This window comes from Scyliorhinus canicula, chromosome 16 (assembly GCF_902713615.1).
Source record: "Scyliorhinus canicula chromosome 16, sScyCan1.1, whole genome shotgun sequence".
Taxonomy (NCBI): domain Eukaryota; kingdom Metazoa; phylum Chordata; class Chondrichthyes; order Carcharhiniformes; family Scyliorhinidae; genus Scyliorhinus; species Scyliorhinus canicula.
This window is the reverse complement of record NC_052161.1, coordinates 136,333,762-136,346,386: the sequence shown is the minus strand read 5'-3', so window position 1 is coordinate 136,346,386 and position 12,625 is coordinate 136,333,762. Positions and strand designations below refer to the sequence as shown.

At 48.6% G+C, this 12,625-nt stretch overlaps 2 protein-coding genes across 3 annotated transcripts in view; one reads left to right on the top strand and one right to left on the bottom strand.

The window, feature by feature from the left end:
• The window catches only part of ca6 (carbonic anhydrase VI), a 37,096-nt gene extending 30,234 nt beyond the window's left edge, over positions 1-6,862 (bottom strand). Inside the window, exons 1-2 of one of the 2 annotated variants that reach the window (XM_038773513.1) lie at positions 6,351-6,862; positions 5,925-6,107 (exon numbers count right to left, since the gene is read on the bottom strand). In XM_038773513.1, coding sequence (XP_038629441.1) covers positions 5,925-6,107; positions 6,351-6,438 — 271 coding nt within the window. In that variant the 5' untranslated portion in view covers positions 6,439-6,862. Of the gene's footprint in view, positions 1-5,924; positions 6,108-6,350 lie in introns of those variants that run through there. The other variant, XM_038773514.1, reaches the window with a different exon arrangement.
• Positions 6,863-11,064: 4,202 nt separating this feature from the next.
• LOC119979638 (glyceraldehyde-3-phosphate dehydrogenase-like) lies at positions 11,065-12,322 on the top strand. The gene has a single exon (XM_038822156.1). The coding sequence runs from the start codon at positions 11,236-11,238 to the stop codon at positions 12,115-12,117; it is 882 nt and encodes a 293-aa protein (XP_038678084.1). The 5' UTR covers positions 11,065-11,235; the 3' UTR covers positions 12,118-12,322.
• Positions 12,323-12,625: the final 303 nt, after the last annotated feature.

The following is a 12,625-nucleotide window of genomic DNA, read 5'->3' as shown; positions in this document are numbered from 1 at the left end:
TTCTGCCAGCATCTGGAACCGAACACGGGGAGACTGGAACCGAACTGCAAACACGGGGAGAATGTGCAAACTCCACACGGACAGTGACCTGGACTCGGGATTGAACCGGGTCCTCAGCACCACAACGCAGCAGTGCTAACCACTGTACTACCGTGCTTAAAAGATCAATCATAATCGGGTTGAATGGCAGAGCAGGCTCAAGGAGCCAAATGGGTTCTCCTATTCCCTATGTTCCTCATCCCCTTTCTGACAAATCTGGGGCGGGATTCTCCGACCCCCGCCGGGTTGGAGAATCGCCCGGGGCAGGCATCAATCCCGCCCCCGCCGTGTCTCGAATTCTCTGCCACCAGAGATTCGGCGAGGGCGGGAATCGCGGCGGTCGAAGGGCCCCCCGCGGCGAATCTCTGGCCCGCGTTGGGCCGTATTCCCGCCGCTGTCAACCTTCCCCCGCCGGCGTGGATTAAACCACCTACCTTACCAGTGGGAGCAGGCGGCGCGGGCGGGCGCTGGGGTCTTGGGGGGGAGGGGCGCGGGGCGATCTGACCCCGGGAGGTGCCCACACGGTGGTCTAGCCCACGATCGGGGCCCACCGATCGGCCGGCGGGCCTGTGCCGTGAGGGCACTCTTTTTCTTCTGCCTTCGCCATGGCGGAGGCGGAAGAGACCCCCTCCCCTGCGCATGCGCCGGGATGACGTCAGCAGCTGCTGACGCTCTGGCGCATGCGCAGACTTACGTCGGCCGGCAAAGTCCTTTTGGCCCCGGCTGGCGTGGTGCCAAAGGCCGTTCACGCCAGCCGGCGGAGCGGGAACCACTCTGGCACGGGCCTAGCCCCTCAATGTGAGGGCTTGGCCTCTAACGGTGCGGAGACCTTTACTGGTTCACGCCACTCCAACACACCGGGACCCCCCCCCCCCCCGCCCCGCCGGGTAAGGGAGAATCCCAGCCCTGTATAGTAATATCATGGTTGTGTTGTAATTCACCGACTGACCACTAGGAGTCCCATTAGTATATAAGTGACTGTCAGAGTCAGATGACATCAGACTGACTGGGAAGTTGAGAAAGCGAGCTTGCTTGTGCATGTTTATGCTATTATTCATCTGTTATTTTGTATATATTTAACCCACAGTTAATGTTAATAAATCTTTTGTAGCTACAAGTATTCTTGTAATATAAATCAGGCCAGCCGACGAAAACGTTACAATCTTTAAGAGGGTTTGTGGTTTAAGGAAAGGATTTAACTAGTTTGTTCTCCATGACTGAATAGCGTGCCAATATTCATGGCTCACATTCACATATAAAAATTAAACCTCTTAGGTGCAATACCAAAAGGTTACCCCATCCCATCTATCACCCAATAACTTTCCACCCCCTTGTTTACCAAGATTGTATTCACCTCTGCCTTGAAAATATTCAAAAGCTCCAGGTGGAATTTCGCCCCAAAATTGCAAAGTGTAATTTCAGGAGCGAAAACCGGTTCGAGTGCAATAAATTAACCCCCATGTGAATTGCGCCGAATTGGAGTCCCCGGTTGTCCAACCCATCTGAACGGCGGCTCAGCTGTGTACAGTTAACAAGGGGAAGCTACAAAGGGGGAAGGAGAAGAGTTCGGGGAATGATGCCCAAGGTCCGTCTCCTAACCCCCTCTGAAGAAAGAGCAGTGGAGATCGGAGGGGAGGCACAGGAGAGAACCATGAGTCAAAGCGAGGTTGGTCTGCACCCCAGAAATGAGGATCCACTGAATCTTCATCCATATGACCTATTTCAAGTGAGTTCTAAATGCCTTCTCCCGTTTTCCTCCCTTTCACTGAACCCATGTGTCTTGCTTTGCAGTATCAACATCCAATGAAGTCAGGCCATTTGGAGTCACGCCCCCCCCCCCCCCCTCCCCCACCCCCTCCCGTGACCCCTGGCAGTACCTCGGTGGAAAGCTTTGAGTAAAGCACCGATCAGGCATAACAGCGCGGGTTCAATTCCCGTACCGGCTGAGGTTATTCATGACTTCTCAACCTTGCCCCTCGCCTGAGGTGTGGTGACCCTCAGTATAAATCACCACCAGTTAGCTCTCCCCATCAAAGGGGAAAGCAGCCTATGGTCATCTGGGACTACAAAACTTTACTTACTTATCCATCCTGGGACACTCAATCCCTCCCAACACTCCTTTTCCTCATGATCCTGGAGGTTGACATCCCTAAACAACCTCCTGGGACCCATGTGGGATATATGATGATGGCCAATTGGTTGGACGAGTTTGACTTGCATGAATGTGAGAGGACACTAATTCAGAGGCAGACAAAAACCAACATGTACCGTGGATACTGAGCCGTAAACATCTTGTGACCTTATTTCTGTTGTGCTGTAATACTCAATGCAGCTGGGCACCCAGTACATGAACATAGAACGTAGAACATACAGTGCAGAAGGAGGCCGTTCGCCCCATCGAGTCTGCACCGACCCACTTAAGCCCTCACTTCCACCCTATCCCCGTAACCCAATAACCCGTCCTAACCTTTTTGGACACTAAGGGGCAATTTATCATTGCCAATCCACCTAACCTGCACATCTTTGGACTGTGGGAGGAAACCGGAGCACCCGGCGGAAACCCACGCAGACACAGGGAGAACGTGCAGACTCCGCACGGACAGTGGCCCAGTGGGGAATCGAACCTGGGACCCTGGCGCTGTGAAGCCACAGTGCTATCCACTTGTGCTGACCAATAGCTTAAAGCCCAATAGAGAATCAAATATTGCCCCCTCCCCTGCCCAAAGATATCTGTCCCGCCTTCTCTCTCTGAGTGACATGCAGTCAGCCCCTTGAGCTGGCAACTTTCAGTCTTTAGACTCCCTCCTGCCCAGATCAGGAAGCCTGATCCTCCACAGCATTGGCAGCAACATGTGGGAGATTGTGCTCAGCTCTCTGGCGCTCATGTACAGAATAACGATGGCTGTTCACGACTTACTTTCCTATCTTTGTGTCATCAGCAAATTTGGCAACTATACTTTAATCCAAGTCATTTATATAAATTGTATGCAGTTGAGGTCCCAGCACTGATCCCTGTGGCACGCCACTCATTACACTTTGCTAATTGAAAAAGACCCATTTTTGCCTACTCTCTAATTCCTGCCAGCTAACCAATCTTCAATCCATGCCAATATGTCACCCAATATACCATGAGCTTTTATTTTCCACAATAACCTTTGCTGTGGCACTTTGTCAAATGCCTTCTGCAAATCTAAGTACAGTACATCCATCCTTGTCCACAGCTTCCTCAAATAACTCCAATAAGTTGGTTAAACATGATTTCCCTTTCACAAAACCATGTTGACTCTGCCTGATTACCTTGAACTGCGATAACTTCTTTAATAACAGCTTTTAACATTTTCCCTGTGACAAGACGTTAAGCTAATTGGTCGGTGGTTTGCCACTTTCTGTCTCCCTCCCTTTTGGAATGATGGAGTTACATTTGCTATCTTCCAATCTAATCGGCCCTTTCCTGAATCGAGTGAGTTTTATAAAATTAAAACCAGTGCATCGACTATCCTACTAGCCACTTCTTTTAAGAGCCTAGGATGAAGTTTGTCAGAACCCCGGATCTTGTCAGGCTCAGCTCCGACAGTTTGCTCAGTACCACTTCTCTGGTGATTGTAATTTTCCTGCGTTCCTCCTCCCCTTCCGTTTCCTGGTTTATAGCTGCTTCTGAGATGTTACCTGTGTCCTCCACAGTCAAGACAGATGCAAAATACCTTTCCAGTTCATCTGCCATCTCCTTGTTTTCCATGATCAATTTTCCAGCTTCACTTTCTATTGGACCAATTTTCAAATTGTTTCCTTGCTTCTTTTTATTAATATTCAGAGAAACTTTTACTATCTGTTTTTATATTTTTGGCACGCTTTCGTTTGTACTCTAATTTTTCCCTCCTATTTAAATTTTTAGTCATCCTTTCGCTGTTTCTTATATTTTTAAAAAAATACATTTACAGTACCCAATTCATTTTTTTTTCCAATTAAGGGGCAATTTAGCGTGGCCAATCCACCTACCCTGCACATCTTTGGGTTGTGGGGGCGAACCCCACGCAAACCAGGGGAGAATGTGCAAACTCCACACGGTCAGTGACCCAGAGCCGGGATCGAACCTGGGACCTCGGCGCCGTGAGGCAGCAGTGCTAACCACTGCACGACCGTGCTGCCGTTGTTTCTTATATTCTGTCCAATCTTCTGAGCTTCCAGCTGACTCTGCACAATGATACGCTTTTTCTTTAAGTTTAATGGTTCTCGATAACCACAAACGACGTGCCCATTCCTTCGACTTTTTCTTGCTCCTTGAAGTGTGCCTGTTCTGTGGACTCTGAAATGTCGCCGTAAATGTTTGCCACTGCATCTCTATTGACCAATCCCTTAGCCTAATTTGCCAACTCAAATTCACCAGCTATGCTTTCATGCCCTCATAATCTTCTTTATTTAAGTTTAGAAACATACATTATCCAGCCGCAGTGGGTTTCCCCACAGCAGAGGCGGCTCATCGTAGGCCACAGGCAGGATCTTCCGATTCCGCGAAAGTCTACGGCGCTTTGCCAGGGAATCCACGGCGGATGTCTACTCTGGTGGGGCTCGGTGATCCGGCCAACAGGGAAGGCCAGAAATCACCGGCCATAGTCCCTGAAACCGAATGTGAAATTCCATCGTATTATGTCCGCTGTTATCTAGGGGAGCTTCACTTTGAGCTCATTTTTTATTTTTTTTTTATTTTTTTTAAAATTTAGAGTACCCAATTATTTTTTTCCAATTAAGGGGCAATTTAGCTTGGCCAATCCACCTAAGCTGCACATCTTTGGGTTGTGGGGGCGAAACCCACGCAGGCACAGGGAGAATGTGCAAACTCCACACAGACAGTGACCCAGGGCCGGGATTCGAACACGGGTCCTCAGCGCCGTGAGGCAGCAATGCTAACCACTGTGCCACCGTGCTGCCCACACTTTGAGCTCATTGATTAATCCAATCTCGATGCACAATGCCAGGTCTAATATAGCCTGCTCTCTGGTTGGCTCCCAAAAACATTCTCTGACCCCTTCATCTCGGTTACCTTTGCCCTTCTGAATTTTCCAGTCTATATGTAAATTAAAATCTATTATTAGCCTGCCTTACTGACAAACTCCAATTATTCCTTCCTTTCTGCTGCACCCTATCATGTGGTTCCTATTAGGGAGCCTGTACATGACCCCCATAAGTGACTTCTTGCTTTCGTCATTTCTCCTTACTACCCAAACCGTTTCCACGTCTTGGTTTCCTGAACTTAGTTACCCCCTCTCTATTGTGCTGATGCCTTCATTAACTAACAGAGGAACCCTCCACCTAGTCCTCAATTCCTAATCCATGTTTCTGTTGTCTCTGTACTGGCTATCAAATCGTACTGACTTATTTCAAATTTGTGCCCTCTGTTTTGTTTTGAATACTTTGTGCATTCAGATACAGAGCTTTTAGTTTTAGAATTTTATTCTTGCTATAACCTCGAGTTACATCTGTTGATTTATGTTGGATTTCTGCCCCCTATCCCTCCCTCTCACGGTCTGTTTTTAATTCCCCGTAATAATACCGGTCTCTTTTACCTTATTCTACACTTTGGTCATCTGCACATCTTCCAAATTTGACCCTTTGCCCCTACTAAAAAGGGGCTGGTTTAGCACACTGGGCTAAATCGCTGGCTTTGAAACCAGACCAAGGCAGGCCAGCAGCACGGTTCAATTCCCGTACCAGCCTCCCCAAACAGGTGCCGGAATGTGGCGACTAGGGGCTTTTCACAGTAACTTCATTGAAGCCTACTTGTGACAATAAGCGATTTTCATTTCATTTCATACTAGTATTGTAGATTTTTAAAAAATTAAATAAAGGGTCATTTTATTGTTAAAACGTAGCATAAAAGAGTACTATACCTGAATGCCCATTATTGATCATTAGGAACGGTCCTTCATGTGGTCCGTCAAATCCACGTAACTCTATATGGGATAGAGTCGCATTAAACTTTACTTTTTTCCTCTGAATATCGATAGGAGATTGGTGGGAGCCAGAGCAGGCTGGATATTTCAAACTCCAGTGAACTTCATTCAAGTCTCCTTCTAGCAAACAATAGGGAGAGGACACAAAACCTCAGCAAGCACATTCAAAACCATTCGTCCACAAATTTCCCATTTGCACTCCTAATTTTTTGCACTCATATAAGATTTTTTGCACTTTTCATATTTAAGCAAGTCATCATTCCTCCTTCTAATGCATGTACTCTTGATGAAAAAGAGGACAACATTCACAGAGCTAAAGTTTGTGCCAAATTATATCGTAGATACGGTGAACATCTTGTTTACCTTGATAGGTCCAATGCTCTTTGTTAGCAATACCTGACTGCGTGCAAAACAGGAGAAGCATTGCCAAAGCAACTGTCTTCCAATCCATGCTAGTGGAACAGTGATGATCTTAAGCCAGTCTATCGCAATCCGGCACACACACTGTGACAGTAGCGAGGTCACCAGTCCGAAATGGAGCAGAGTGCAATATCGATGCTCCAATAATGTGTTGTCTGGTGTGGCAAATCATTTGTTCAAATTACAAGTTCTGGATTTGTCCTGCTTGTATGAGATGTGCCAGCAGCAATCACCAACGTTAAATCTGCACTTCCAAACAGAGTCACTCACCACAGCAACATTAAAGGAAAATAAATATGTTATAAATGAACCAATCACAGATTAGATTTCATGTTTGCATTTCATTCGGATGCTGTCTGAGTGGGCACCCCTGGAGATTTCCTAGTGGCAAAAGGACCATCAAAGGCCTGTTTCTTTTAAATGGAAGTTTGGATTTCCCACTTTGTCTGGGAGATAATGGAGCTCCAATGACCTTCTATGATGGTCTAGCCCTAGACGCACAGCTGCTGATTTGACCTCACATTTTGCATCACCAACAATGGGGGGGGGGACCTCACATTTTGCATCACCAACAATGTGGGGGGGGGGGGGGGGGGGGGGGGGAATCAGCGGATTGTGCCAAAGGGGTTTTTGGATTTGGGCAAAAAGGCACCTCTAACTATAGAATATCAGGTTAAAGAAGGCAAATGAAATGTTGTCCTTCATTGCTAGAGGGATGGAGTTTAAGACTCGGGAGGTTATGCTGCAATTGTATAAGGTGTGAGTGAGGCCACACCTGGGGTATTGTGTTCAGTTTTGGTCTCCCTACCTGAGAAAGGACGTACTGGCGCTGGAGTGTGTGCAGAGGAGATTCACTAGGTTAATCCCAGAGCTGAATGGTTGGATTATGAGGAGAGGTTGAGTAGACTGGGACTGTACTCGTTGGAATTTAGAAGTATGCGGGGGGATCTTATAGAAACATATAAAATTATGAAGGGAATAGATAGGATAGATGCGGGCAGGTTGTTTCCACTGGCGGGTGAAAGCAGAACTAGGGGGCATAGCCTCAAAATAAGGGAAAGTAGATTTAGGACTGAGCTTAGGAGGAACTTCTTCACCCAAAGAGTTGTGAATCTATGGAATTCCTTGCCCAGTGAAGCAGTTGAGGCTTCTTCATTAAATGTTTTTAAGATAAAGCTAGATAGTTTTTTGAAGAATAAAGAGATTAAGGGTTATGGTGTTCGGGCCGGAAAGTGGAGCTGAGTCCACAAAAGATCAGCCATGATCTCATTGAATGGCAGAGCAGGCTCGAGGGGCCAGATGGCCTACTCCTGCTCCTAGTTCTTATGTTCTTATGTTCTAAAGTCCAACAGGTTTGTTTGGAATCACTAACTTTCGGACCACAGCTCCTTCATCATGTGAGTGAAGAGGTGGGTTCCACAAACACATATATAGACAAAGTCAATGATGCAAGATGATACTTTGAATGAGAGCCTTTGCAGGTAATTAAGTCTTTACAGATCCAGAGAGAGGGATAATTGCAGGTTAAAGAGGTGTGAATTGTCTCAAGCCAGGGCGGTTGGTAGGATTTTGCAAGCCCAGGCCAGATGGTGGGGGGGTAAATGCCGTACGACGCGAATCCAAGTTCCCCGTTGAGGCCATACCCATGCATGCAGAACTTGGCTGCGACAACGGATGAATGGACATAGCGTGAAAATCTCCAGGTAGGAATGTTCCCTTCCAGTCGGGGAACACTTCGGCAGTCAAGGGCATTCAGCCTCTGATCTTTGGGTAAGCGTTCAAGGCGGCCTTCAGGATGCACGACAACGCAGAATCGCCGAGCAGAAATTGATAGCCAAGTTGCGTATGCAAGGTGGTTAGCACTGCTGCCTCACAGCACCAGGGTCCCAGGTTCAATTCCGAATAAGGTTGACTGTGCGGAGTTTGCTCATTCCCACCGTGTCTGCATGGGTTTCCTGTGGGAGCTCCGGCTTCCTCCCACAGTCCAAAGACCGTGCTAAATTGCCCTTAGTGTCCAAAAAGAATACTGTAGTTGGGGTTACAGGGATAGGGAGCTCTTTCGGAGGGTCGGTGCCGACTTAATGGGCCAAATGGCCTCCTTCGGCACTGTAGGGATTCTATGATGTACTTCATTAGATGTAAAGTGCTTTGAGATACCTTGAGGTCATGAAAGACGGTGCATAAATGCAAGTCTTTCTTTTGTGAAGATCTTACATTTCACATTGTCATTGTGTCATTGGCTTTAGGTTTTGATGTATGAAAGGTTCATTGGAAGGACACGGCAGGTTTGATTAGAGGACATTCATTTTAGCGTAACAGCCACAGCAACACAGCTGTGATCTAAAGTAACTCAATCTATTCTTGCTGTCCATGCTTTTATCTGCTTTGTTAAACAAAATCAATACTGGTTTTTACTGGTATGAAGACTATTTGCCCCAGGGCTGAAGCAGACTGTCTGTTGAGGTAATGATTAGTAAGCAGAACATTCCATCTCGGGGAAAATGAACTTCATGAAGGGCATTAGGTGCTAGTGGAGAATTTGAATGGTGAATAATTTTAAATTGCAATAATGTCCTGTCAGAATGTAATGAGTGTTTGAATGCAACACATCTCAATCTAGTTGAATAGTTATTGGTACCCTGTTCTTTTGTCTCATAGGAAATGTTTCAAATTAATGCTGACAATAAATATAAATTTTCCATAGACGGGCTATTCACTTAGGTTCCTGTTTGCGGGGTTTTGGGAGACATTCTCTTTCCTATTAGCTACCTTACATGGGGCAATGCACACAGGGCAACCCAGCACACAAACTATTCAGAGAGTTAAAAGACAGAAGCCATTGAAAATGCCGGAGAAACACTCAGTTTTCTTCAGTGGCGCAATCATTGCTGATTTTATTAGGTTTTGAGTCAGTTTATTGGTCAACATTTCATACTTTGTGGGTGAGATGTTATGGGGTGATTCACCGGCTGTGTTGCGCCCAGCGCAAGTCACGCTATCTAGGAACCCTGGGCTGGATTCCCTCCTCGACGCTGAAATCACGCTCAGCGACGGGGCGGAGAATCCGTTTTGCCGCCGAAATTGGGAGCAGCGCCGGTTTTTAAATTCTCCCCCCCCCCCCCCCCCCCGAAAATGGGCATACTCGAGGAGTACGGACTCAATCCAGGGCCGCCACAGTCGGGGGAGGGCCGATTGGCGGGTGGGGGGGGGGGCTTCATTCGCGGCTGGGGATAATGTGTGCAGGCGGTCCGGGTCGGCTGAGCGGCTGATCAGGGGCACTATTTTGCCGATCCAAGTCCACGGGCTGAGTCCGCCATGGAGCATGGCGCGGCCGCTGGTAGCCGCCACCGTGCGCATGCGCAGCCTCTGACCCGGATGTGCAGGAGGCCGTATCGGCAGCTGGAGCTGCGAGCTCCACGACAGGTGCCTGATAACCCCCTGCAAGACAGGGAATCTGTGGCCTTTTGACGCCAGTTTTCCTGGTGTAAAAGACCACAGTTTTCCTGGCGGCGTGGGGGACTTAGTCCCAAAAGAGAAGAATCTAGTCCCCTAAACAAGGTGTGTGCCCAGTCCGCTGCAACTGACACCTCGCTGAACGTCAACCAGGTTATAATCATCATTTGAACGCGTTGGGATGGTTTGAAGCTGGATTCGCCCTGCTCCTGGTATCCCCCACCCCAGGCCAGCACAGCGTGAGTCCAGGAGGAATCACTTCTGGTCTCCACCACCAGCATGATCAGGGACATGGCATGACAATGCCCCTGACACCCTGGCAGTGCCAACCTGGCAGGAGCCAGGTTGGTATTGCCATTGCACCAGGGGCAGTGCCAGGTTGGCACTGGCAGGGTGCTGGGCAAGGCCTGAATGGGGCCGGGGCTGAAAGCGGGGTCAAGAAGAGGGAATGTGAAGGGGGGGTCATGAATGGGGGTGTGAAGGGGGGAGTGATGGAGGGGGATGTTTGGCACACCATAGTGGGATGTCACTCACCTGTCGGGTGGTCACTGGTTCCGCTGAGAAGGGGAGGAGTCTAAAGGGAGGCCCATTTGGAGAACCCTGATGCCAGCGATTCCGGGGATGTTGGGGGGGGGGGGGGGGGGGGGAGAGGGGTTTGATGCTGGCAAGGATGGTTGTCATTCTTTGGTTTCTGTGGCTTATATTTCTCATTTTAGTCAATATCTCCTGGCAGTCAGGGAGTATTCTCACATTTTGTATTATTTTTGAAGTTGGACACCACGGAAAACAGCATTTATATTGACCATGGGTGGTGGGCACCCAGATCCTGCCCATTCACCCTGAACAAAGAGAAAGCTGCAGAATTCCAGGGGAAGGTGAGAATAGGGACAACGCTGGGATGTTAGGAAGTCCATGTACGGAGAGGTTGAGTAGGTTGGGCCCTTACTGATTGAAGTTTAGAAGAATGTGAGGTGACCTTATTGAGACAGACAGGATTTTCAGGGTGTTGCCGAGGTAGATACTAACAGGTTGTTTCCCCTTGTGGGAGAGTCTAGGACCAGGGGGCATAATCTCAGAGTAAGGGGTCGTCCATTAAGACAGAGATGAGGAGCAATTACTTCTCTCAGAGGATAGTGAATCTATGGAATTCTTTACCACAGAGAGCTGTAGAGGCCGGGCCGTTAAGTATGTTCAAGGCGCCCCTTCCTCTCTCTGAATCACAGCACTCAAGGGGCCCGGACTCAGACACTGCAACGTGGTGAAGATCGGCATCAACGGATTTGGACGCATTGGTCGCCTGGTCACCAGGGCTGCCATTGCCAATGGCAAGGTCGAGGTGGTGGCCATTAATGACCCATTCATTGATGTGAACTACATGGTTTACATGTTCAAATATAACTCTACCCACGGGACCGTCAAAGGAACAGTCAAGGCTGAGAATGGGAAACTCGCCATCAATGGAAAACCTGTCAGCGTTTTCCAGGAGCGTGACCCGGCTAACATCAAGTGGGGCGACGCGGGGGCTCAGTATGTAGTGGAGTCCACAGGGGTCTTCACCACCCTCGAGAAAGCTTCAGCTCATCTGAAGGGCGGTGCAAAGCGAGTGGTCATCTCCGCCCCGCCTGCCGACGCTCCCATGTTCGTCGTGGGTGTCAATCATGGCAAATTCGACAAGAGCATGACCATTGCCAGCAAAGCCTCCTGTACCACGAACTGCCTCGCTCCTCTGGCCAAAGTCATCAATGACAAGTTTGGGATCATTGAAGCGCTGATGACAACTGTCCATGCCTACGCAGCCACCCAGAAGACAGTGGACGGTCCCTCCGGGAAGCTACGGAGAGATGGTAGAGGCGCCCATCAGAACATCATTCCTGCTTCAACTGGTGCTGCCAAAGCTGTGGGCAAAGTCATCCCTGAACTGAATGGGAAGCTGACCGGGATGGCTTTCCGAGTGCCAACTCCTAACGTCTCTGTGGTTGACCTGACCTGCCGTCTGTCAAAGGTTGCCAAATATGAAGACATCAAGGCAGCCATGAAGGCAGCTTCTGAAGGACCCATGAAACGAATCCTGGGATACACCGAGGACCAGGTTGTGTCGACTGACTTCAAAGGGGACACACACTCCTCCATTTTTGATGCGGGTGCCGGGATTGCATTGAACGATAACTTTGTGAAGCTTGTCGCTTGGTACGATAATGAGTTTGCCTACAGCAACAGGGTCATCGACCTGATCCTCCACATTTCCACCAAGGAGTAAAGGTTGAAAGTCAGCCTGGCGACCCCGAGCCTGCTGCGTTTTTCACTGGTTAACCCCCCCTCCCGCCCCACCCGAGGATCCTCGGACACGGAGCTCGCTGGCCCTTGACCTGCACGCTTAACCCCCTCCCACCTCGTCACACTGACCCTCTCCATGAAGAGAAAGTTCTGTCTGTTGATATGGCAAGAAATAGACCTAAATAAACGAAAAATTGTATGTATCAAAAAAAAAGAAAAAAAAGTATATTCAAGGCGGGGCAGCATGGTGGCACAGTGGTTAGCATTGCTACCTAAGGCGCTGAGGACCCGGGATCGAATCCCGGCCCTGGGTCACTGTCCGTGAGGAGTTTGCACATTCTCCCCGTGTCTGCGTGGGCTTCACCCCCACAACCCAAAGATGTGTAGGATAGGTGGATTGGCCACGCTAAATTGCCCCTTAATTGGAAAAAATAATTGGGTACTCTAAATTTATAGAAAAAAAAAGTATGTTCAAGGCTAATTAGAAAGAT

Bases quoted from the DNA above. Each gene is read 5' to 3' on its own strand.
- LOC119979638 (XM_038822156.1), top strand. From the start codon at position 11,236: ATGGTTTACATGTTCAAATATAACTCTACCCACGGGACCGTCAAAGGA.